Source organism: Mustelus asterias, chromosome 22, assembly GCF_964213995.1.
Source record: "Mustelus asterias chromosome 22, sMusAst1.hap1.1, whole genome shotgun sequence".
In the NCBI taxonomy this organism is placed as follows: Eukaryota; Metazoa; Chordata; class Chondrichthyes; order Carcharhiniformes; family Triakidae; genus Mustelus; species Mustelus asterias.
The window spans coordinates 55,125,286-55,150,685 of record NC_135822.1 but is presented as its reverse complement, the minus strand read 5'-3'; the positions used below and the strand labels follow the sequence as shown (position 1 = coordinate 55,150,685).

The 25,400-nt window shown below is 48.1% G+C and overlaps 1 protein-coding gene across 1 annotated transcript; it reads right to left on the bottom strand.

Annotated features, from left to right (window-relative positions):
- Window positions 1–3,562: 3,562 nt before the first annotated feature.
- rnf181 (ring finger protein 181) lies at window positions 3,563–14,532 on the bottom strand. The gene is made up of 5 exons (XM_078239307.1): window positions 14,346–14,532; window positions 12,588–12,721; window positions 10,173–10,288; window positions 7,490–7,564; window positions 3,563–4,587 (listed from the first exon to the last, which is right to left on the bottom strand). The coding sequence occupies exons 1-5, from the start codon at window positions 14,429–14,431 to the stop codon at window positions 4,528–4,530; spliced, it is 471 nt and encodes a 156-aa protein (XP_078095433.1). The 5' UTR covers window positions 14,432–14,532; the 3' UTR covers window positions 3,563–4,527.
- Window positions 14,533–25,400: the final 10,868 nt, after the last annotated feature.

Sequence of the window (25,400 nt, the reverse complement as noted above, 5' to 3'; positions counted from 1 at the left end):
TTCTTATGTTCTTATGTTTCTATGGTACATCTGTAAAAGTTGGTGAGAGTCATAGCGAACATGTCAAATTTCCTTAGTCTTCTGAGAAAGTAGAGGCATTAGTGGGCTTTCTTAACTATAGAGTTAGCGGGGGGGGGGGGGGGGGGGGGGGACCAGGACAGGTTGTTGGTGATCTGGACACCTAAAAACCTGAAGCTCTCAACCCTTTCTACTTCATCCCCGTTGATGTAGACAGGGACATGTCTTCAACTGCACTTCCTGAAGTCGATGACAATCTCCTTCGTTTTGTTGACATTGAGGGAGAGATTATTATCCCCCCAGTGTGAACAGCTGCTGCAGGGAGGAATACTATCTTCTAGAATTGGAAGCACATCTTTTAAAAAAATCAATGGAACTCCACCATCCAGGTTAATGTTTCTATTTGCAGTGAAGCTATTCAGCATCATACAACACTATCTCATCGGGTAAAGTAAAATTTCAGTGGAAACATAGTTTCTGCATCTCCTCACACATTTACCCGCTGCAGTGCTGGGTCCTTGTAGAATACAGGTCTCGCTGCCAGTGGGCATCTTCCAGTGCCTTGCCCGAGGTGGATGGGTCATCTTTCCTAACTGAACACCTTCATCTGTCACAGCTTACTCTCTGATTTTAGCTTCTCTGCTGTCTGGCCATTCACACCTTCTATTCTCTCTATGGGCTGCCATTAGCAGCCTCTTCCCTTGGTTTCTGTGGCTATGACTCATCTTTCATTCCCTCCCCCTGCAGAATAAATATCTCCCACTTTCTGTGCCTTTTAGCTTTGACAAAGAGTCATCTGGACTTGAAACATCAGCTCTTTTCTCTCCTTACAGATGCTGCCAGAACGGCTGAGATTTTCCAGCGTTTTTTCTTTTGGTTTCAGATTCCAGCATCCGCGGTAATTTGCTTTTTTCCTAACTGAACCTTGGCAAAGTGTGTATCGGCAGGACGAGAGACACAGACATTATAACCAAAGCCTGTCCCATTCTTTTAAAGTTTATTTATTAGTGCCACAAGTACAATAACACTGCAATGAAGTTACTGTGAAAATCCCCTAGTCGCCACACTCCGGCGCCTGTTCGGGTTACACTGAGGGAGAATTTAGCCCCTAACCAACACGTCTTTCGGACTGTGGGAGGAAACCGGAGCACCCAGAGGAAACTCACGCAGACACAGGGATAACGTGCAAACTCCACACAGTGACTCGAGCTGGGTGAGAGGAAACCGGAGCACCCGGAGGAAACCCACGCAGACACAGGGAGAATGTGCAGACTCCGCACAGACAGTGACCCGAGCCGGGAATCGAACCCGGATCCCTGGTGCTGTGAGGCAGCAGTGTTAACCACTGTGCCACCTGAAACCAGTGCCTGTACACTGTGGATGCAAAGATCTTTAGCCTGGACTTCCAAGGTTAGAAGACAACAGAGCAACTGCTGCCCTGCGCTGAAGAAAATCAGGTCAGTAAAACGGAGTGTGTAAGAGGTGACCCTAGTCACACAGAATAAATGACGCTTGGATGAAGTAGTGAGAGTTGAAGGTTGAGTAATCAAATTGGAGAAATGGAAGAAGTTGGGCCCCTTATAGTCAAATATCAAATGAGCTTCAGATTTGTTGAGCCCAATATTACCAGGCCCTTCCTGGTCTATGTTCTTGTACACTATGGTGACTACTTAATAGTCAAAGTTGGCATTTAATGTCTCCTTTCCCTTTTCCCACCCTCCCTTATTTGACTTGTTAAGAGCCTGTTACTTTGCTAACTTTTCCCCCATTCTAAGATGCCAAAACGTCGTTTCCGTTTCGTTCTCCGCAGATGCTGTCAGACCGGCTGAGTATTTCCAGCACTGTCTGCTTCTCCATCAGATGCCCAGTTTTGGCAGTTAAACTTTATTTATTAGTCACGCGTAGGCTTACATTCACGCTGCAATGAAGTTACTGTGAAAACCCCCTAGTCGCCACACTCCGGCGCCTGTTTGGGTTACACTGAGGGAGAATTTAGCACCGAAGCAGCACGTCTTTCGGACTGTGGGAGAAAACCGGAGCACCCGTAGGAAATCCATGCAGACACGGAGGGAGAGCGTGCAGACTCCGCACAGACAGTGACCCAGGCTGGGAATCGAACCCGAGTCCCTGGCGCTGTGAGGCAGCAGTGCTAACCACTGTGCCACTCCATGTAGGAGAGTCTAACTGTGAGACTCTATGTCCGTGTGTGTGAGGAACTGTGTGCATGTCAGTCTCTGTATGTGTGTGTCTGCACGCATGCATGTATATCAGTGTCATGGGAACATCTCTGACCAATACTACCCTGTTACTCCTTCATTCCTGGAGTTAATGTCCTTTCTTACAAGTCAGACATCCTTTCTAACTTACTTTACAGATGGAACTGGGGGTAGAGTGCTGAATAGTTCAGTTTAACTTTATTTATTAGATTCACGCTGCAATGAAGTTACTGTGAAAATCCCCCAGTCGCCACACTCCGGCGCCTGTTCAGGTTACACTGAGGGAGAATTTAGCCACGTCTTTCCGACCGTGGGAGGAAACCGGAGCATCCGGAGGAAACCCATGCAGACACGGGGAGAACAATGCAGACTCCACATAGACAGTGACCCGAACCGGGAATCGAACCCAGGTCCCTGGTGCCGTGAGGCAGCTGTGCTAAACACTGTGCCACCGGGGCTTTGATATGTCAGAGGAATGTTACCTCAGTCACAGAATCATAGCGTCATGGTGTGTAAACAGGTCCTTCGGCCCAACTTGTCCATGCCGCCCCTTTTTATAAACCACTAAACTAATCCCAATTGCCCGCATTTGGCCCATATCCCTCTATACCCATCTTACCCATGTAACTGTCTAAATGCTTTTTAAACGACAAAATTGTACCCACCTCTACTGCTACCTCTGGCAGCTCATTCCAGACACTCACCACCCTCTGTGTGTGAAAAAAATGCTCCTCTGGATCCTTTTGTATCTCTCCCCTCTCACCTTAAACCTCTAGTTTTAGACTCCCCTACCTTTGGGGAAAGATATTGACTATCTAGCTGATCTATGCCCCTCATTATTTTGTAGACCTCGATAAGATCACCCCTCAGCCTCTTACACTCCAGGGAATAAAGTCCCAGTCCATCCAGCCTCTCCTTATAACACAAACCATCTATCATAGAATCCCTAAAGTGCAGAAGGAGGCCATTCGGCCCATCAAGCCTGCATCGACACCGTTCCAAGTTACTGAAATGGTGTTCAGGGAATAATCTAACAGGGAATAATCTATCAGGGAATAATCTATCAGGGAATAATCTATCAGGGAATAATCTATCAGGGAATAATCTATCAGGGAATAATCTATCAGGGAATAATCTATCAGGGAATAATCTATCAGGGAATAATCTATCAGGGAATAATCTATCAGGGAATAATCTATCAGGGAATACAGCCAGCACTTTTCTCTGTATCCAATCCCAGCCCACACTACGACAGACCAACTTCCAGGAACAAATTTTTTTTTAAAAGTTAATTTCTTTCCCTACAAGATCCAAAGTCCAACACGCAGTTAAACAGAAAGTGTTTTATAACAGAGTGAAATTTCAGTGCAAGGTATTTCTGGTTCAGGTCCTGTTGTGAGTCACATTAAAACAGCACAAAGATTTCAAACTAACGCTTTTTGTTTGCATAGAGAAAATTATTTAAATTATTCTTGTAAAGGCGAGGATACCTTGAATGTGCTTTTAAGGATGCAATTCCTTTGGCGCTTTTCCAGCCACAATATTATAGAATAGAATCTCGACAATGCAGAAGGAGGCCATTCGGCCCATCGAGCCTGCACTGACCATAATCCCACCCAGGCCCTATTCCTGCAACCCCATATATTTACCCTAGTTAATCCCCCTGACACTAAGGGGCAATTTAGCATGGCCAATCCACCTAACCCGCACATCTTTGGACACTAAGGGGCAATTTAGCATAGCCAATCCACCTAACCTGCACATCTTTGGACTGTGGGAGGAAACCGGAGCACCCGGAGGAAATCCACACAGACACGGGGAGAAGGTGCAAACTCTACACAGACAGACAGTCACCCGAGGCCAGAATTGAACCCGCACCGTGAGGCAGCAGTGCTAACCACTGTGCCGTGCATTTCAATGGGCTGCTCTGGTACCTAATATAAATGTTTGCATTTAGCCCCTACAGATCATTGTCTATTGATAACCTTTCAAGTTAAAATGGAATGGAGTTGATAAAGAATGGGCGGTGGAAAATGAGGTGTCGTTTCAGACCAGCCAAACGACAGAATTAGTGTCAAGGGCAGCAGGTGGTGTGTTTTTTGCACAAAGGGGAACATGTGTCTGTGGGGGGTTTGTGAAGCGAACTGCACTGCAGTTACTTCTTTCAGATTCCTTCTGCTTTTGTTAACACAACGGAGAGGGGATACAGATAGAGTACAGTCAGCGAGGATCTCAGGGAGCCGAATTGGAAGATAGGAGTGTGCACAGCAATGCTCGGGACAGACACCGGTGGTCACGTGTACATGGCCTCGTGCAGATATTCCAGTCGCTGCTCCTTCTGCTTTCTTCTCTCCTGTGGCAACAATAAAATAAAGGTTACAGTTCCGAGCTGCACCAACCTACTTAGCAAAAGGTATCTCTGCACGTAGGTGTGGCTGGCTAGCCGTGGACACCCGAGTAGATTCCTCGACCATTCATTTACGGGCCAGCATTCATATCCTTAATTGCCCCTTGAGAAGGTGGTGGGTGAGCCGCCATCTTGAACCCGCTGTAGTCCATGTGGCGTAGGTACACCCACAGTGCTGTTAGGGAGGGAATTCTAGGATTGTTATTGGACAGTCAGTCAGTCCGTGTGGTGTAGGTACACCCACAGTGCTGTTAGGGATGGAGTTCCAGGATTGTTATTGGACGTCAGTCCGTGTGGTGTAGGTACACCCACAGTGCTGTTAGGGAGGGAGTTCCAGGATTGTTATTGGACAGTCAGTCAGTCCGTGTGGTGTAGGTACACCCACAGTGCTGTTAGGGAGGGAGTTCCAGGATTTTAACCCAGCGACAGTGAAGGAACGGCCGGTATATTCTGGTATTAAGAATCTACCATGAAACCACTGTTGGAAAAACCCATCTGGGTCACCAATGTTCTTTAGGGAAGGAAATCTGCCATCCTTACCCGGTCTGGCCTACATGTGACTCCAGAGCCACAGCAATGTGGTTGACTCTAAACTGCCCTCCAAGGGCAAAGTTGAAAGTTTATTTATTAGTGTCGTAAGTAGGCTTACATTAACACTGCAACGAAGTCACTGTGAAACTAGGGATGAACGATAAACACTGGGCAAGCCAGTGACACCCACTCCCCATCTGAGAATAGAATCCATAGAATTCCGACAATGCAGAAGGAGGCCATTTGGCCCATCGAATCTGCACCGACCACAGTCCCACCAGTGACCCGAGGCCGGAATCGAACCCGAGTCCCTGGCGCTGTGAGGCAGCTGTGCTAACCACCGCGCCACACACATAAATAAAAACAATTATTTCAAGTCAGGATGGTGGGTGACTTGGAAGTGAACCAATCAGACAGGGCTGCTTTGTCCTGGATGGTGTCGAGCTTCTGGAGTGTTGTTGGAGCCGCACCCATCCAGGCAAGTGGGGAGTATTCCATCACACTCCTGACTTGTGCCTTGTAGATGGTGGACAGGCTTTGGGGGAGTCAGGAGGACTCTCGGCAGGATTTCTTGATTGTTTGTGGATGGGGTGCCAATCATTCACTCCCTCCAGCACCGACGCTCAGTAGCAGCAGTGTGTACCATCTACAAGATGCACTGCAGCAACTCACCAAGGCCCATAGAATCACAGAATCCCTACAGTGCAGAAGGAGGCTACTTAGAACCATAGAAAATTACAGCTCAGAAACAGGCCTTTTGGCCCTTCTTGTCTGTGCCGAACCATTTTATGCCTTGGTTCCTTAAACAGCACCTTCCAAACCCACACCCTCTACCATCTAGAAGGACAAGGGCAGCAGACACATGGGGAACACCACCACCTGCAAGTTCCCCTCCGAGCCACTCACCATCCCGACTTGGAAATATATCGGCTGTTCCTTCACTGTGGCTGGGTCAAAATCCTGGAACTCCCTCCCTAACAGCACTGTGGGTGTACCTACACCACTGGGACAGCAGCGGGTTCAAGTTGGCGGCTCACCCACCACCTTCTCAAGGGGCAGTTAGGGATGGGCAATAAATGCTGGGATCTCCCACTCATCTGACGAAGGAGCAGTGCTCTGAAAGCTATTGGCGTTTGCTACCAAATAACCCTGTTGGACTTTAACCTGGTGTTGTTAGACTCCTTGCTGTGTTTACCCCAGTCCAACGCCGGCATCTCCACATCATGTCAGCCAGCAAGGCCCACACCCCACGGAGGAATATTGAAAAAACAGCTTGCTCTGGGGTTGGTCATCTACTTTCTTCCTCTTGGGCTACCTCGTAACATCGTAATTAACAGAGAGAGTCATAAAGTCCCATGCACCCAGTCTGTGGGATCCTTAACTAGAGAAGGATTGTTGCAACAAGGCATTGGTGAGGCTGCACCTGGAGTATTGTGCACAGTTTTGGTCCCCTTATTTGAGGAAAGGTGTCGTGGCATCGGAGGCAGTTCAGAGGAGGTTCACTAGATTGATTCCAGCGATGAGGGGTTTGTCGTGTGAAGAGAGATTGAACAGTTTAGGCCGATACTCTCTGGTATTTAGAAGAATGAGGGGAGATCAAATTGAGGTTTACAAGATGATAAAAGGTGTGGATAAAGTAGACGTGGAGCGGATGCTTCCTCTTGTGGGGCATTCTGGGACGGGAGGTCATAGTCTTAGGATAAGAGGCAGCAAATTTAAAACAGAGTTGAGGAGAAACTACTTCTCCCAAAGGGTTGTGAATCTGTGGAATTCGCTGCCCCAAAGTGCGGTGGGTGCTGGGACAGTGAGTACATTTGAGGAGTTAGACAGATTTTTAATGGGTTGAAGGGTTACGGGGAGAAGGCAGGAAAATGGGGATGAGGAGCATATCAGCCAAGGTCGAATGGCGGAGCGGACTCGATGGGCCGAATGGCCTAATTCTGCTCCTACATCTTATGAGCTTATGAAGGAGTCACGTCCCCGACTTCGCAGCCTGGAAATCTCAATGGTACAGCTCACGTGATATTTATCCATTGAATCTACACAGGGCTGCAATGCTTTCTAAGGCAGTTCAAAATCCTTCCACACGTCTCTCTGTTAATTACAGTGTTTCCGAGGTGGTCTAAAGGGGATACGCAGCCACCTTGTTTGTCTGAATGGATTTACAGTCACAGTGACTGGCTTCACACCACGCGAATGATCAGAAAAACCATCTTACCAGAACCGGGCACAAGGACATTTCAGGATACCCCAACAGCGGAATAAAGTACATCCTGAATTTAAGAGGAAAAGTTCTGGCATTGCTCCGTCATCTTACCTTGTCTTGTTTGTACTCCTCGTACTCCGCATTGTCAGTGGGTAGCTCGAGTCTGCACAGTGGGCAGGAATTTGTCTAGGGAAATAGAACAACACTGAATTGAGACTTTCTCTCCACTGAGCGATGCAGACCGCGAGCTGGTGTCACCGAGGGTGGCACGGTGGTTAGCACTGCTGCCTCACCGCACCAGGGACCCGGGTTCGATTCCCGACTCGGGTCACTGGCTGTGTGGAGTCTCCTCGTGTCTGCGTGGGTTTCCTCCAGCTGCTCTGGCTTCCTCCCACAGTGCTGGGGAGGTGGATTGGCTCTGCTAAATTGACCCTAGTGTCAGGGGATTAGCAGGGTAAACATGTGGGGTTATGGGAATAGGGCCTGGGTGAGATTGTGGTCAGTGCAGACTCGATGGGCCGAATGGCCTCCTTCTGCACTGTAGGGATTCTACATGGCAGGTCCATTCAAAAGTCTGATAGCAGCAGGGAAGGAGCTGTTCTCGAGTCGGTCGGTACGTGGCCTCAGACTTTTGTCTTTGTCCCGACGGAAGAAGGTGGAAGAGAGAATGTCCGGGGTGCGTGGGGTCCTTGATTATGCTGGCTGCTTTTCCCAAGGCAGCGGGAAGTGTAGATGGAGTCAATGGATGGGAGGCTGGTTTGTGTGATGGATTGGGCTACATTCATGATCCTTTGTAGTTCCTTGCGGTCTTGGGCAGAGCAGGAGCCATACCAAGCTGTGATACAACCAGAAAGAATGCTTTCTATGGTGCATCTGTAAAAGTTGGAGAGAGTCGTAGCGGACATGCCAAATTCCCTTCATCCCCTGAGAAAGTAGAGGGAGATGGAGGGTTTAACTAGAAGCCAAGAAAGGTGATGGTTTCTGAGCTAGGAGAACAAGTGGCCACTAAAATCAGTGGGGGTGGGGGAGGTGGGGATGGGGAGAGAGTTCAAGGTGATTAGTACTCTCAATGTCTGCAGAGAAAGGGCAAATTAGCAACTGGTAAATTAGCAACTGGTAAATTAGCAACTGGTAAATTAGCAACTGGTAAATTAGCAACTGGTAAGGCAAAGATGAGACCCTCATCATACTCTGGGGGCCACCACAAAGGGACAAGAGAGATTACTGCTAGCGTGACCACACTGCCTTTAAAAAATGTATTTTAATTAAATCTCTCTGCAGGATCTTTGTCGGCACCGTGTTGTCTGCAGCCGGTGTCCTGCATTGTTACTGAAGGCAGTATAATTGATATCATGATGATTTTAATCTGAACTAATGCAGTGTTCTGTGGATGTAATGTCCCCTGGGACTGGGGAGTACAGGAGAGCTTGATTTGGGGACAATTGACAGGTCAGGTCATATGACTGGGGACAGCTATTTTTCGACAGAACATTCCAGATTTTAGTTTTCAGAAGCAGCTCGAAGCTGAGAGGAGCAACTTAGGTGGTTTTTTTCCCCTCTCTGGAGTTGGAGTTTTTGGTTTTAACTATAGCTGTGTTAGAAACTGCCCGATATTAAGTTCATCTGTCTGACATTTGGCTGTTTCGAGGATGTATCCTCTGCAAACAGCCGACCTGGACCTCCGTCCATAGGTGTTAGAAACCTGAAACCCCGGAATCATGTGAGCATACTTGATTTGTGCCAAGTCGGAAGACGGGTGTATGTCTGTGGGATGGTGTTTAACTTGGAACAACAGAGATAGCTAGCTGTGAGAGTTATACTATGTCATGTTTAAGTCTTGTAATTGGTTAAAATTATGCTAATTCTTTTTGTTATATTTTAACTGTGTTCTTACATAAACTTTATTTGATAAAAGCTCCCGTGGGTCACTTGAGTTGTACCTGGAGTGAAACACTTTACGCTCACCAATGCCAAAATCCAATGTATAAGTTAGGATCTAGGCTAGCTTCATAAAATACCTTGAGGTTTCTGGCTCTGATACTAAAATAATGGTTAGAACATTATCATACTCTGGGGCCACCTCAAAGGGACAAGAGAGATTACTGCTAGAGGTCTGCTACTAAGAGTCGATGCCCTTGGAAAGGAAAGTTTCAGGGATCGAAAACTAATAAAGCTCTAAATGAATGGAGAAGTCTCAGGTTGCAAGACTGGCACACTGGGCAGCACAGTGGCTAGCATGCTGCTTCACAGCACCAGGGACCCGGGTTCGATTCCCGGCTTGGGTCACTCTGCATGTTCTCCCCAGTGTCTACGTGGGTTTCCTCTGGGTGCTCCGATTTCCTCCCACAGTCTAAAGATTTGCAGGTTAGGTGGATTGGCCATGCTAAATTGCCCCTTAGTGTCAGGGGGACTAGCTAGGGTAAATGCATGGGGTTATGGAGATAGGGCCTGGATAGAATTGTGGTCGATTGCAGACTCGATTAGCAACGGGTAAGGCATCTTTGCCTTACCAGTTGCTAATTTGCCCTTTCTCTGCAGACATTGAGAGTTCTAATCACCTTGAACTCTCTCCCCATCCCCACCTCCCCCACTGATTTAGTGGCCTCTTCCTTGTTCTCCTAGCTCACCTAAGTTGCTCCTCTCAGCTTTGAGCTGCTTCTGAAAACTGAAACTAAAATCTGGAATGTTCGGTCGAAAAATAGCTGTCCCCAGTCGTATGACCTGACCTGTCAATTGTCCCCAAATCAAGCTCTACTGTAGGGATTCTATGATTCTATGACTTGTGCCCACGTACCTTGCCCAACCAGGGCACGATGCACCCAGAGTGGAAGAAATGTTCGCATGGCATCTTCTTCACTTTCTCTTCTTCCTCAAATTCTAACAAGCACACCGGACACTTCAGGCCTCTGTCTGAAAGGGAAGCAAAACAGCTCTCGCTGTAACAAGGCGCAGAATGATTCTGTGACACCTCGACCGCGTGATTCACCCAGAACAGAAAACACTGGAAATACTCAGCAGGTCAGGGCAGCATCTGCGGGGAGAGAACCAGATTTGAGCTCAATGACCTTTTATCAGAATGGGCTATTTTTAAAATTTCATTCATGGTGATGTGGGCGTCGCTGACTAGAACAGCATTTGTTGCCCATGAAAGGGTAGCGAGTGATAATCCACCTTCCTGAGCCGCTGCAGTCCATGTGGCGCAGGTACGCCTACAGTATTTGGGAGGGGGTTCCGGGATTTTGACCCAGCGACAGTGAAGGAACGGAGATTTCGGTCCGAGTCAGGATGGTGTTGCAGGGGGACTTGGAGTGGAATGTGCAGGTGGTGGTGTTTCCATGTGCCTACTGCCCCTGTCCTTCCAGGTGGCAACGGTTTGGCAAGTGCTGTCAAAGGAGCCTTGGTGAGTTGCTGCAGTGTATCCTGAACACATGGGCAACAGAATGACATACCGACAAACAAAAGTAATTCCTTCTTTCTCTGCCGTTTTTTTATTCATTCATGGGACACGGGCGTCGCTGGCTGGGCCAGCATTTATTGCCCATCCCTAGTTGCCCGAGGGCTGTTTGAGAGTCAACCACATTGCTGTGGCTCTGGAGTCACATGTAGGCCAGACCGGGTAAGGACGGCAGATTTCCTTCCCTAAAGGGCATTAGTGAACCAATGGGTTTTTCCGACAATCAGCAATGGTTTCACGGTCATCAGTAGATTCGCAATTCCAGATTTTATTTTTAATTGAATTCAAATTCCACCATCTGCTGAGTTTCTGGATTAATAGTCTAGTGATAATACCACTCATCGAGGTCGCACCGACGACAATCCCACCCAGACCCTATCCCTGTAACCCCACATTTACCCTGCTAATCCCCTGACACTTGGGTCAATTTAGCCTGGCCAATCCATCTAACCCGCACATCTTTGGACTGTGGGAGGAAACTGGAGCACCCAGAGGAAACCCACGCAGACACGGGGAGAACGTGCAGACTTCACACAGACATATCCCGAGGCTGGAATTGAACCTAGGTCTCTGGAGCTGTGAGGCAGCAGTGCTAACCACTGCGCCAACGTGCGGTTTTTTGTGCTATAACCTTCTCTTGTTCATGCCTATCGATCTTTGAAGGTGACAGGACGTATCGAGAGAGTAGTTAGCAAAGCAAATTAAATCTTGGGCTTCACAAACAGAGGCAGGGAAGTTAAGCTGAACATTTATAAAGCTCTGATTAGGCCGCAACTAAAGTATAGTGTCCAGTTCTGGTTGCCACACTTTAGAAAGGATGTGGGGGTCCTCAAGAGAGTGCAGAGGGAGATTTACCAGAACTGTTCTAGGGTTGAGGGGGTTTTAGCTCCAAGGTGAGGTTGACGAGGCTGGAGTTGCTCTCCTTGAAGCGGCGAATACTGAGGGGAAGATTTGATCGAAGTGTAAGAGATTATGACAGATAAGGTGGAAAGAGAAAGGCTGACGGTACACAGATTGGAGATGCTTTGGATAAGGATGGAGGTGAGAGGAGGGATTATGAGTGGGAATGAGCTGGAATTCGCTGCCTACGAGAGTGGTGGAAGCAGAGAGGATGAGTGATCTCATGGGGTGGCGCAGTGGCGGGGCAACATGGTGGCACAGTGGTTAGCACTGCTGCCTCACAGCGTCAGGGACCCGGGTTCAATTCCCGGCCTCGGGTCACTGTCTTTGTGTGGAGTTTGCACATTCTCCCCGTGTCTTCGTGGGTTTCCTTTGGTTGCTCCGGTTTCCTCCCACACTCCAAAGATGTGCTGGTTAGGTGGATTGGCTAAATTGCCCCTTAGTGTCAGGGGGATTAGCTAGGGTAAATGCATGGCATTATGGGAATGGGGCCTGGGTGGGATTGTGGTCGGTGTGGACTTGGTGGGTCGACTGGCCTCCTTCTGCACTGTAGGATTCTATGATTCTATCTCAAAAGGAAATTGGACTGGATAAAGCTCTATGGAGATAGAGCAGGGGAATGGAACTGACTGGATTGACCTAAAGCGAGCTAGCATGGATTTGATGGGTTGAATGGCCTGCGTCTGTGATGTAATGACATTATGACTCTGAGGACTAAACCTGAAACCTTGGGATTAGCATTGCACATGGCGTTCAGGTAACCAATTTTACAATCCCGTACCCTGGTCCCGACAACACTCAATTGTCAGGCAAAGCTAATTACATCCCCATCGGTCCTGGACCTGAACCTCCTACCTGCCTGGGCTGGCGTCACAGCAAACGTCGGGAGATTCTGTACAATCTCCTTCTTGGCAGCGGGTGGCAATCGGTGATCCCAGTCAGAGAAATCCACCTGCCCAAGGTCCAGGTCCATTCCCGCCAACAAAGACCTGCAAAACCCACAGCACAAAACCGGAAGAAGCGTTATTGCTCAGGCATTTCACATCTTATCCTCGCTAATACGAAACATCACCCCATCTCCCATCCATTGACTCCGTCTACACTTCCCACTGCCTCGGCAAAGCAGCCAGCATAATTAAGGACTCCTCACACCCCGGACATTCTCTCTTCCAGCTTCTTCCATCAGGAAAAAGAAACAAAAAGTCTGGGGTCACATACCAACCGACTCAAGAACAGCTTCTTGCCATCAGACTTTTGAATGGACCTACCTCGCACTAAATTGATCTTTCTCTACACCCTAGCTATAACTGTAATCCTACATTCTGCACTCTTCTCTATGAACGGTATGCTTTGTCTGTATAGTGTGCAAGAAACAATACTTTTCACTGTATGTTAGAGATACAAGAAGAAGGTGAGAGGAGGGATTATGAGTGGGAATGAGCTGGAATTCGCTGCCTACGAGGGCGGTGGAAGCAGAGAGGATGAGTGATCTTGTGGGGCGGTGCAGTGGTGGGGCAGCACGGTGGGACAGTGGTTAGCACTGCTGCCTCACGACGCCAGGTACCCGGGTTCAATTCCCGGCTCGGGTCACTGTCTGTGTGGAGTCTGCACGTTCTCCCCCCCTCTGTGTCTGCGTGGGTTTCCTCCCCACAGTCCGAAAGACGTGTGGGTTAGGTGGATTGGCCATGCAAGAGAAGTCAAATTTCTGCTACCACTTCATGAATACTTTATCTTTTTTTAAATGGATATCTTACCCACTCGATTGAAGTCCCTTTCTAATGTAAGAACATGGCCTCTTCCGCACTGCAACATTCTACGATCCTTCCTCAGATAAGGAGACCAAAACTGCACACAATATTCTAGGTGTGGCCTCGCCAAGGCTGTGTCTAATTGCAACAACAACAATAATTTCCCTGCTCCTGTACTCGCAATGAAGGCCAACATACCATTTGCCTTCTGTAACCTGCATGCTTACCTTCAGCGACTGATGCATAAGGACACCCGGGTCCCTCTGCACATTCCCCTCTCCCAATTTACAGCCATTCAGGTAGTGATCCGCCGCCTTGTTTTTGCTTCCAAAGTGAATAACCTCACATTTATCCAAATTATACTGTATCTCCCATTGATTTGCCCACTCACCCAACCTTGATTAGCCCACTCACCCAACCTTGATTAGCCCACTCACCCAACCTTGATTAGCCCACTCACCCAACCTTGATTAGCCCACTCACTCAACCTTGATTAACCCACTCACCCAACCTTGATTTGCCCACTCACCCAACCTTGATTAGCCCACTCACCCAACCTTGATTAGCCCACTCACCCAACCTTGAATCGCCCACTCACCCAACCTTGATTTGCCCACTCACCCAACCTTGATTTGCCCACTCACCCAACCTTGATTAGCCCACTCACCCAACCTTGATTAGCCCACTCACCCAACCTTGATTTGCCCACTCACCCAACCTTGATTTGCCCACTCACCCAACCTTGATTTGCCCACTCACCCAACCTTGTCCAGGGCTCCTTCCCACTGAACGCCCCCCCTCCCAGATATCTACCCTCTCTCCCCCCCTGTCCTCTCCATGAGGGTGTCAGGGTGAAGCTCTGTACCTGGCCAGCTCCAGCAAGGCGTTCTGCCGGTACTGCTCCTCGGGGTTAGTCGGCTCACAGTCATGTTCATCGAAATAGGAGGCCATTTTGATGCTTCAGCCGCTCCCGCACCACCGCCCCGCCCCCTTCCTGTGGGGGGGGGGGAGTGCTGATTGACATCCGCATGGGCCAATCACCGTTCGAAGGGACGGCCGCCGACGGACCATAAGCCAATCGGCGGAGCGGGAAGGCGGGACCTCTCCCGCGTCTCCCCCGTGTACTGATTGACATCCAGTTTGACCAATCACCGTTGGAATACCCAGCCGTTGACGGGCGGTTAACCAATCGGTGGCGAGGGAAGGCGGGATCTCCCCCCGTATGTTGATTGACAGACAAATTAACCAATCGCCGTTCGATGCCTGGGTTGTGGACCAATCAGTGGAGAAGGGAGGCGGGACCACTCTCTCTCCCCGCCCCCTCTGTTGTGCTGATTGACATCTCGGTAAATTAATCACTTTTGGAATTGCCGCCCTTTGATAGGGGGATGAACCAATTGGTGGCGGGGAGAGGCGGGGTTTCCTGTCCGTGAGCAGATTGATTGACAGCCAGATTAGCCAACCACCATTCGCAGAACCGGCCCCGTTGACAGGCGAGGAGCCAATCGGCTGAAAGAAGAGGCGGGACTTATCCCCCCACCCCGCTGCAGGCGGGCGGGGGGCGGGCGCGTGCGGCTCGTCAGAGCGGCTTGGGCCGGTAACCAGGGTAACGGTTACCTTAGCAACTGAGCTCACCTGGCCTGCAGGTGTTGAAAGATGCTCTGTCCATTCCCCAGGTAGATGCTGAGGGAGCTTGACCAGGTAACCAGCTCCAGGTTACTAGCTCCAGGTAACCAGCTCCAGGTAACCAGCTCCAGGTTACTCGCCCTTCTTAAAAGTTTTAATTAACTAATATGAGTTATTCATTATTACCAATAATCAACCTTTCTGGTTTCTGCCATAAACAAAAATATATATTTTGCAATTTATGTTTTCTGTAACAATTTTTAGCAAAATATTTATATAGCAAATTATATTTTCTGTAATAAGTATAATAAAACATTTATATTTATTTAGCAATTTATATTTTAGTCATTTTTTTGTAAAACATTTATATTTGTTTAGGAATTTAACCAGGGTCGTGAATGAAGCCCAGTCCATCACGGAAACTAGACTCCCACTCTGTCTACACTTCCCGCTACCTCGGAAAAGAAGCCAGCATAATTAAGAATCTCATGCACCCCGGACATACAAAACTCTGAGGGCACATACCAACCGACTCAAGAACAGCTTCTTCCCTGCTGCCGTCAGACTTTTGAATGGACCTACCTCATATTAAGCTGGTCTTTCTCTAGCTGTGACTGTAACACTACATTCTGCACCCTCTCCTTTCCTTCTCCCCTAAGTACTCTATAGACAATATGCTTTGTCTGTATAGCGTGCAAGAAATAATATTTTTCACTCTACACTGATACATGTGTAGTATGGAAGCTGCAGTGCAGAAGGAGACTATTTGGCCTATCGAACCTGCACCGACAACAATCCCACCCAGGTCCCATTCCCGTAACCCCACATATTTAACTTCCTAATCCCCCTGACACTAAGGGGCAATTTATCATGGCCAATCACCCTAACACTCACATCTTTGGAATGTGAGAGCAAACCGGAGCACCCGGAGGAAACCCACGCAGACACGGGGAGAATGCAAACTGCACACAGTCACCTGAGGCTGGAATTGAACCTAGGTCCCTGGTGCTGCGAGGCAGCAGTGCTAATCACTGTGCCACCCCTTTGACGCTTTGACCATGCTAAATTCTCCCTCAGAGGTACCCGAACAGTTGCTGGAGTGTGATGACTAGGGGATTTTCCCAGTAACTTCACTGCAGTGTTAATGTAAGCATATTTGTGACACTAATCAATAAACTTTAAACTTTAAATAAATATTGCTTCTCGATTCATAGAATCCCTACAATGCAGAAGGAGGCCGTTTGGCCCATCGAGCCTGCACCGACCACAATCCCTATCACCGTATTTAACTTGCTCATCCCCTGACACTAAGAGACAATTTAGCATGGCTAATCAATCTAATCTGCACATCTTTTAAAAGGTTTTTACAGTTTATTTAGTATTGTCACAAGTAGGCTTACATTAACACTGCAATGAAGTTAATGTGAAAATCCCCTAGTCGCCACACTCCGGCGCCTGTTCGGGTGACACTGAGGGAGAATTTAGCACCCTAACCAGCACGTCTTTCAGACTGCGGGAGGAAACCGGAGCACCCGGAGGAAACCCACGCAGACACCGGGAGAATGTGCAAATTCCACACAGACAGTGACCCAAGCCGGGAATCGAAAATTCCCTAGTCGAACCAGGGTCCCTGGCGCTCTGAGGCAGCAGTGATAATCGTGCCATCATGCGGACCGTGGGAGCAAACCGGAGCACCCGGAGGAAACCCACGCAGACACCGGGAGAATGTGCAAATTCCACACAGACAGTGACCCAAACCGGGAATCGAACCAGGGTCCCTGGCGCTCTGAGGCAGCAGTGATAATCGTGCCATCATGCGGACTGTGGGAGCAAACTGGAGCACCCGGAGGAAACCCACGCAGACACAGGGAGAACGTTCAGACTCTGCACAGACAGTCACCGAAGCCGGGAGTTGAACACGGATCCCTGGCCCTGTGAGGCAGCAATGCTAACCCACACTGTGCCGTCCAATTTAAGGTAAGGTTGACGGCCTATCTGAAATTGATTGTCAGTGTAGCTATTAGTGCACTCAGAAGTGTTTATCAATCTCTGTTTCGCTATCAAACTTCTCTCTGCCTCTGCTCGGGAACAGTTTGGTATCATAACATTGCATAACTGCCAAATGCAGTTCAACATGCGGAAGGGTAAGGTCACACACTCTGAATGTAAGAGAAAGAAAAACAGAATAATGAAGGAGAAAGGAATTTTGGATCCATGTCCATAAAAGACTAAAAGCTCGGTACAAAATCAAGAAGGCTAAGGGGGACTCTTCGGGAGTTATCTCTGGAGTGAGGGTGTATAAAAATAGCAATGAGTTATAATTAACTTGTGCACAGCCTTAGTCACACAGATCATACAGAGTATTGTATTCAATCTGTGCAGGAAGGACGTGGATATAGAAAACCTGTTTCTCCTGGTGGGGCAGCCAGAACAAGAGGGAATGGATCAGATGAGACCATTGTGAGTGAAACCAGAAAGCCCTTCTTAATACAAAAGGTAGAACATGCTCCCCATAAAAGTTTAAAGTTTAGTATTAGTGTCACAAGTAGGCTTACATTATAGGATAGATTCCCTACAGTACAGAAGGAGGCCGTTTGACCCATCGTGCCTGCACTGACAACAGTTCCCCCCCCCCCCCCCATCCCTGTAACCCCACATATTTACCCTGCTAATCCCCATTAAACTAGGGTCAATTTAGCACGGCCTAACCTGCGCATCTTTGGACTGTGGGAGGATACCAGAGCACCTGGAGGAAACCCACGCAGACACGGGGAGAACGTGCAAACTCCACACAGCCAGTGACCCAAGCTGGGAATTGAACTGGGTCCCCGGCGCTGTGAGGCAGCAGTGCTAACCACTGCGCCACCCCTAAAATCACTACAATGAAGTTACTGTGAAAATTCCCTAGTCGCTACACTCTCCAGCGTCCATTCGGGTACAAAGAACAAAGAAAATTACAGCACAGGAACAGGCCCTTCAGCCCTCCAAGCCTGCACCGACCATGCTGCCCATCTGAGCTAAAGCCCCCTACCCTTCCGGGGACCATATCCCTCTATTCCCATCCTATTCTTGTATTTATCGAAACGTTCCTTAAAAGTCACTTTCGTAACTGCTTCCACGACCGCCCCGGTACACTGAGGGAGAACTTTGCATGGCCAATGCATGTCTTTCGGACTGTGGGAGGAAACCGGAGCACCCGGAGGAAACCCACGCAGACACGAGGAGAACGTGCAGGCTCTACACAGACAGTGACCCAAGCCGGGAATTGAATCCGGGTCCCTGACGCTGCGAAGCAGCAGTGCTAACCACTGTGCCACCGTGCGTTTGGGGTATTGGCTGGATTATGGGGCCAGGGTGAGTCGGGTCCATGGTCTAACTGAATGGCAGAAGGGGCTCAAGGGGCCACCTTCTGTTTTTTTCTCCCGATTCACAATAACAAGCTCACTGCTTCTGGTTTGTACTGAATTTGCTCTGAGTAGGTTTGCCACTAGGTGGAGTTTAAGAACCATTTCTCGGTTAAATGCACATTTCTGTTGCTTCATTTCAGCTTCTAGCCTCCAGGATCCTGAGCGGAAGTGGATTTGACGTCAGCAGCCGAACAATCATTAACCGAGAGCATTTCATTCACTGTGTCCCTTCCAACCACAGCTGTTGACATATCTCACTTCTGGGATCAGTAAACTCATTCTGACTGATTTACTGGACTGTATCATAAAACCGTCACTATAAACATCACCACAAAACTTATAAAAAACTAAATTAACCAGAATTAACATTCAATAGTTCAAAAAAGCCATTGTAAAAACTCGGGAAGCCCAACTGGAAAGTTTAACATTTATTTATTAGTGTCGCAAGTACATTAACACCGCAATGAAGTTACTGTGAAAATCCCCTAGTCGCCACACTCCGGCGCCTGTTCGGGTTACACTGAGGGAGAATTTAGCACCCTAACCAGCACGTCTTTCGGACTGTGGGAGGAAACAGGAGCACCCGGAGGAAACCCACGCAGACACGGTGGTAGTGGGGAGGGGGGGGGGAAATTGCAGACTCCACACAGACAGTGATCCGAGGCCGGGAATTGAACCCTGGTCCCGAGCACTGTGAGGCAGCAGTGCTAACCACTGTGCCACATGGTGGAAGCGGATACAGACTCCGTAAGTGCATACGGTTTTAGTTTAGTTAGGGCATCATGATCGGCGCAGGCTTGGAGGGCCGAAGGGCCTGTTCCTGTGCTGTACTGTTCTTTGAAACCGGAGCACCCGGAGGAAACCCACGCAGACACGGTGGTGGTGGGGAGGTGGGGGGAAATTGCAGACTCCACACAGACAGTGATCCGAGGCTGGGAATTGAACCCGGGTCCCCGGCACTGTGAGGCAGCAGTGCTAACCACTGTGCCACCGTGCCGCCAGTTGAGGAGCAGAATGAGGGAGGGAACAAAGTCCTGAGTTTGAACTATAAAAGGCATGGTTCGACGAAAAAATACTCGATAATCATCACCCGATTTGAGGTCAGTCATTCTGAGGGAGTGATCAGTGACAATATATCTCGGTTTAGCTCAAACACTCCTCCTTCGTGCAGTGCACAAGCCGAGCTTCATCATTAATAATATCTGAACTGTGTGAGGTTTGCTACTGTACATGTTCACACCACAGTAGCCACTGTCACCTTCCCCTTTCCTCGAATCGCTTGGTTCCTGATGGTTTTGAGACACTTTTGAATCTTTTTGTGGATTCGTAGAATCTTACTACACAGAAGCAGGCCATTGAGGCCTTCATGCATGTGCCGGCCCTTTGGTCAGGCTTTTCAATCAGTCCCACTTCTCAACCTTGACCCTCGCCTGGGGTGTGGTGATCCTCAGGTTAGATCACCACCAGTCAGCTCTCCCCCTCAAAGGGGAGAGCTGCCTCTGGTTATCTGGGCGACTATGGCAACTTTATCTTACCTTACTCTTGTCCCAAAGTCTTGTAATTATTTTTTTCCCTTTGAGTAATTATCCATAGAATCATAGAATCCCTACAGTGCAGAAGGAGGCCAGTCGGCCCATCGAGCTCGCATCAACAACTATCCCACCCAGACCCTATCCCTGTAACCCTATGTATTTACCCTGCCCCAAAGGGGCAATTTAGCATAGGGGAGCCGATGGCCTGGTGGTATAATCACTAGACTATTAGTCCAGAAACTCAGCTAATGTTCTGAGGAACCCGGGTTCGAATCCCACCACGGCAGATGGTGCAATTTGAATTCAATAATAAAAAAAAATCTGGAATTAAGAATCTACTGATGACCATGAAACCATTGTCGGAAAAACCCATCATTAATGTCCCTTTAGGGAAGGAAATCTGCCGTCCTTACCTGGTCTGGCCTACACGTGACTCCAGAGCCACAGCAATGATACACTAGGCGCTGGAGTGTGGCGATTAGGAGATTTTCGCAGTAACTTCATTGCAGTGTTAATGTAAGCAGACTTGTGACACTGATAAATAAACTTTACTTGACTGCAGTCCAACAAGAGTAGGATTGAGGAATCAGGGTATTTCCTGCATTGTCTAAGCACTTATTGATGCTGGTATTTATAGTTACTTTCCGACAGCCCTGCTGAGAATAAATTTCCACTGTGAATGTACTTGCACGCAGAAAATTGGCTCTGAAAGTTTTTTGTAATCCAGCCTGGCGTTGCCTGTCAGATAGGTCCTGATGCACTATCAATCAAGCAAAGACTAGTTTGTATGCAAGAACAAATAGGCTTTTATTCGCAAAAGACATGGAGCTCACCCATGCCGATGAACTGGTCCGGCGACTGAGGCAGGGGGGTGGGGAGCAGTCACCTTTATACCTGGACCAGGGGGGGGGAGGAGTCTCAGGCAGGGCCGGCAGGGGCATGCCCAGGCATGTCTCACACACACACACAGGCAATAAGCTTAACAGTGGTTTACCACAGGTCCTCATAGTAACAGTGCTTTTTGCAGGACTGCTGTAGTCACTGCGATTTTCTGTTTCACTCTTGTACTTGAAAGCTTGTAGCCTCACAGCTGGTCTAACTGTGTTACTCCCCCAAGCTATTGCTGGCATGTACCTGACTGTTAACAGACTGTTGAATGTTGGGAGCCATTCCGAGTTCAAAATGGCAGTGGGAGGCTGCAGGTGGAGAGAAGGACTTTAAATGAGCAAAACAATCATTCCAAAAATCATCTGAAAGGGCGTTATTTTAGCAGCATAGAAACTAGAAGCAGGAGGAGGCCATTCGGCCCTTCAAGCCTGCTCCGCCATTCCATGGCTGATCATCAAATTCAATATCCTGATTTCCTCCCTTTCCCCCCATATCCCTCGATCCCTTTAGCCCCAAGAGTTATTCCTTCTTGAAATCGCACTACTTTTCATCCTCAACTACTTTCTGTGGGAGTGAATTCCACACATTCACCACCCTCTGGGTGAAGAAATTTCTCCTCACCTCAGTCCTAAAAGGTTTCCCCCTTATCCTCAAACTATGACCCCTAGTTCTGGACTCCCCCACCATCGGGAACATTCTTTCTGAATCTACCCTGTCTAATCCTGTTAGAATTTTATAAGTTTCTATGAGATCCACTCTCACTCTTCTAAACTCCAGTGAATATAGGCTTACATTAACACTGCAATGAAGTTACTGTGAAAATCCCCTAGTCGCCACACTCCGGTGCCTGTTCGGGTACACTGAGGGAGAGTTTGGTATGGCCATTGCACCTAACTAAAACTTTGACAAAGGGTCATCTGGACTCGAAATGTCAGCTCTTTTCTCTCCTTACAGATGCTGCCAGACCCGCTGAGATTTTCCAGCATTTTTTCTTTTGGCCTCAGCTACTTTCTGTGGGAGTGAATTCCACACATTCACCACCCTCTGGGTGAAGAAATTTCTCCTCACCTCAGTCCTAAAAGGTTTACCCCTTATCCTCAAACTATGACCCCTAGTTCTGGACTCCCCCCACCATCGGGAACATTCTTTCTGAATCTACCCTGTCTAACCCTGTTAGAATTTTATACGTTTCTATGAGATCCCCTCTCACTCTTCTAAACTCCAGTGAATATAATCCTAACCCACTTAGTCTCTCCTCATATGACAGACCTGCCATCCCAGGAATCAGCCTGGGTAATCTTTCAATAGTAACTAAATGAACAATATGATTTGGTATATCTAAAACATCCTAGCAATCAGTGATGGTTCCAAAACATTCAAACAAAAGGGGATGCATTTGTTAGGGTTCCAGGTCTTAAATTCCAAGGTATATTGTGAAGTTAGCCTAAACCCCAGCTTTATTTGATTTTGGCATTATTCTGAGCATAAGGTCTTTCACTCCAGGTGTGATTCTATTGACCACTAGGAAGCTTTTATTAAAACAAACTTTATTTAACAATACAGTTAGAATATAACAAAAATAATTAGCATAACTTTTACCAATTGAAAACACGACCAGGAATAATTCTCAGCTGCTTTCTATCTCTGTAGTTCCAATGTAAGCAATATCCCCATAGGCATACAACCTTTTTCAGAACCAATTCGAACCAAAAATAGATATGGTCACGTGGATGCTAGGTTTTCCAGCCTTTTAACCCCTCTGGGCAGATACAGAAAGGCAACTGCCTTCTGACTCCCAGTCTCCAGAGGAAGATCTACCTTCAAGCAGCAGAACTTAAGAGAAAGAGACCTATTTTCCAGCAGATCCCACAGAGAGAGAGAGGTATTTCTTCTCTCTACCGACCCCAAACAGCAACTGAGCTGTGTTTCTCTCTGCGAGCCTAGCCCTGCCCAGTCAAATGATCTTTCGTGTCAAAACTCGAATCGAGCCCCATTTATCCAACAATCCCACTCAGACCTTATCCCCGTAACCCCCCATATTTACCCTGCTAATCCCCCTAACACTAAGGGGCAATTTAGCATGGCCAATCCACCCTAACCTGCACATAGAACATAGAAAAACTACAGCACAAACAGGCCCTTCGGCCCACAAGTTGTGCCGAACACATCCCTACCTTCTAGACCTACCTATAACCCTCCATCCTCTTAATTCCCATGTACTCATCCAGGAGTCTCTTAAAAGACCCTATTGAGTTCGCCTCCACCACCACTGACGGCAACCGATTCCACTCGCCCACCACCCTCTGTGTGAAAAACTTACCCCTAACATCTCCCCTGTACCTACCCCCCAGCACCTTAAACCTGTGTCCTCTCGTAGCAGACATTTCCAGCCTGGAAAAAAGCCTCTGAGAGTCCACCTGATCGATGCCTCTCAACATCTTATACACCTCTATTAGGTCTCCTCTCATCCTTCGTCTCTCCAAGGAGAAAAGACCGAGCTCTCTCAGCCTATCCTCATAAGGCATGCCACTCAATCCAGGCAACATCCTTGTAAATCTCCTCTGCACCCTTTCAATCTTTTCCACATCCTTCCTGTAATGAGGCGACCAGAACTGAGCACAGTACTCCAAGTGGGGTCTGACGAGGGTCTTATATAGCTGCATCATTATCCCCGGACTCCTAAACTCAATCCCTCGATTGATAAAGGCCAGCACACCATACATCTTTGGACTGTGGGAGGAACCCGGAGCTGCCGGAGAAAACCCAAGCAGACACGGGGAGAACGTGCAAACTCCGCACGGACCTGAGGCTGGAATCGAACCCAGGTCCCTGGCACTGTGAGGCATCAGTACTAACCACTGTGGCACTGTGCTGCCCTGGAAAATGTATGGGATTGGCTGAATAGCTCTTACAGAGAGTCAGCACATACACAATGGGCCGAATGGCTTCCTCTGGACACAACGCTTATTAAATGAGATTGACAGGTTTACCCGATGAACATAAATATCTGTCTCAATGCCATCACTGAGGAATGCACAGCCTTAATGACCCTATCCCTGTAACTTCCTCCCACTTACAGTCCTGCTTTTGCAAGTTCCAAAATAGCGAGGGAAACAGGATGACTGCATCATTGTTTTACCCTTCTGGGAAGAGTATCACACATGAGTAACTGTTCCTGAACTCTCAGAGACCGTCAAACAAATCGAGGATGAAAAATTGAAGGACAAAATTAACACTATTAACACGCTTCCTCGATTTGATTTATTTTTAGGTTTCCTTGTAGCTTCATATCCTCTTGCACCGGGTGGTACAGTGGTCAACACTGCTGCTGCCTCACAGCGCCAGGGACCCGGGTTCGATTCCCGGCTCGGGTCACTGTCTGTGCGGAGTCTGCACTTTCTCCCCGTGTCTGCGTGGGTTTCCTCCGGGTGCTCCGGTTTCCTCCCACAGTCTGAAAGACGTGCTGGTTAGGTGCTAAATTCTCCCTCAGTGTAACCCGAACAGGCGCCGGAGTGTGGCGACTAGGGGATTTTCACAGTAACTTCATTGCAGTGTTAATGTAAGCCGGCTTGTGACACGAATAAATAAACGTTAAACTTAAGCTCAATTATGACGGCCAATATAAAGCAACTCTGCCATTTCCTGAATTTCGAACAGTATTATCTACCTTTGAATTTAAGAGGTCCACATTACCCTTAATCATCCTCTTTCTCTAAATGCACCTGCAAAAACTGTTTTTTTGACTTATTTCACAATGTTTAAAAGCTTAAAGTTAATTTATTAGTGTCGCATTACATTAACACTGCAATGAAGTTACTGTGAAAATCCTCTAGTCGCCCACACTCTGACGCCTGTTCGGGTTACACTGAGGGAGAATTTAGCACCTAACCAGCACGTCTTTCAGACTGTGGGAGGAAAGCGGAGCACCCGGAGGAAACCCACGCAGAGAATGTGCAGACTCCACACAGACAGTGACCCAAGCCGGGAATCGAACCCGGGTCCCTGGCGCTGTGAGGTAGCAGTGCTAACCACTGTGCCATCATGTCGCTCCAGCCACCGCGTCTTCCCTTTGGAGTTTTAATGTCTTCCTTTGTCTCCCTCTGCTTGTCTTTGCGATGCACCGAGTCAACGGTTTCTGGCATCACTTTGTGTTAAATCAAATCACGACCTAAGTCATACTTTTCAGAGATTCTTCCATGTGATGTGTATCTCGCTGGCAAAGCCCAGCATTTGTTGCCCTTGTAATTCATTCTTTGGACTTCGACTACTTTCTTCCCTGATCGGTCAACGGGTAAAAAATGTATGAAGTGGACCGTGAGCAGACGCAATGACCCAGGACTGAATTTGCCCGGGAACAGTAGATCTCCAGCCAGTGTAACAGTTGGAAATGATTGAATCCAAAACCCTCTTGCCAAGACGGCTGAGAAATATGTCAGGTATTGTTTTTGTTCCTAATGGCGAGGCCAA

What these genes read in the sequence shown, in the direction of transcription:
- rnf181 (XM_078239307.1), bottom strand. Translation starts at nt 14,431, where the DNA reads ATGGCCTCCTATTTCGATGAACATGACTGTGAGCCGACTAACCCCGAG. An exon ending in GCCTTGCTGGAGCTGGCCAG is followed by an intron (nt 12,722 to 14,345) that starts GTACAGAGCTTC and finishes TGGGTTTTGCAG; the next exon opens with GTCTTTGTTGGCGGGAATGG. An exon ending in TCGTGCCCTGGTTGGGCAAG is followed by an intron (nt 7,565 to 10,172) that starts GTACGTGGGCAC and finishes CTATTTCCCTAG; the next exon opens with ACAAATTCCTGCCCACTGTG.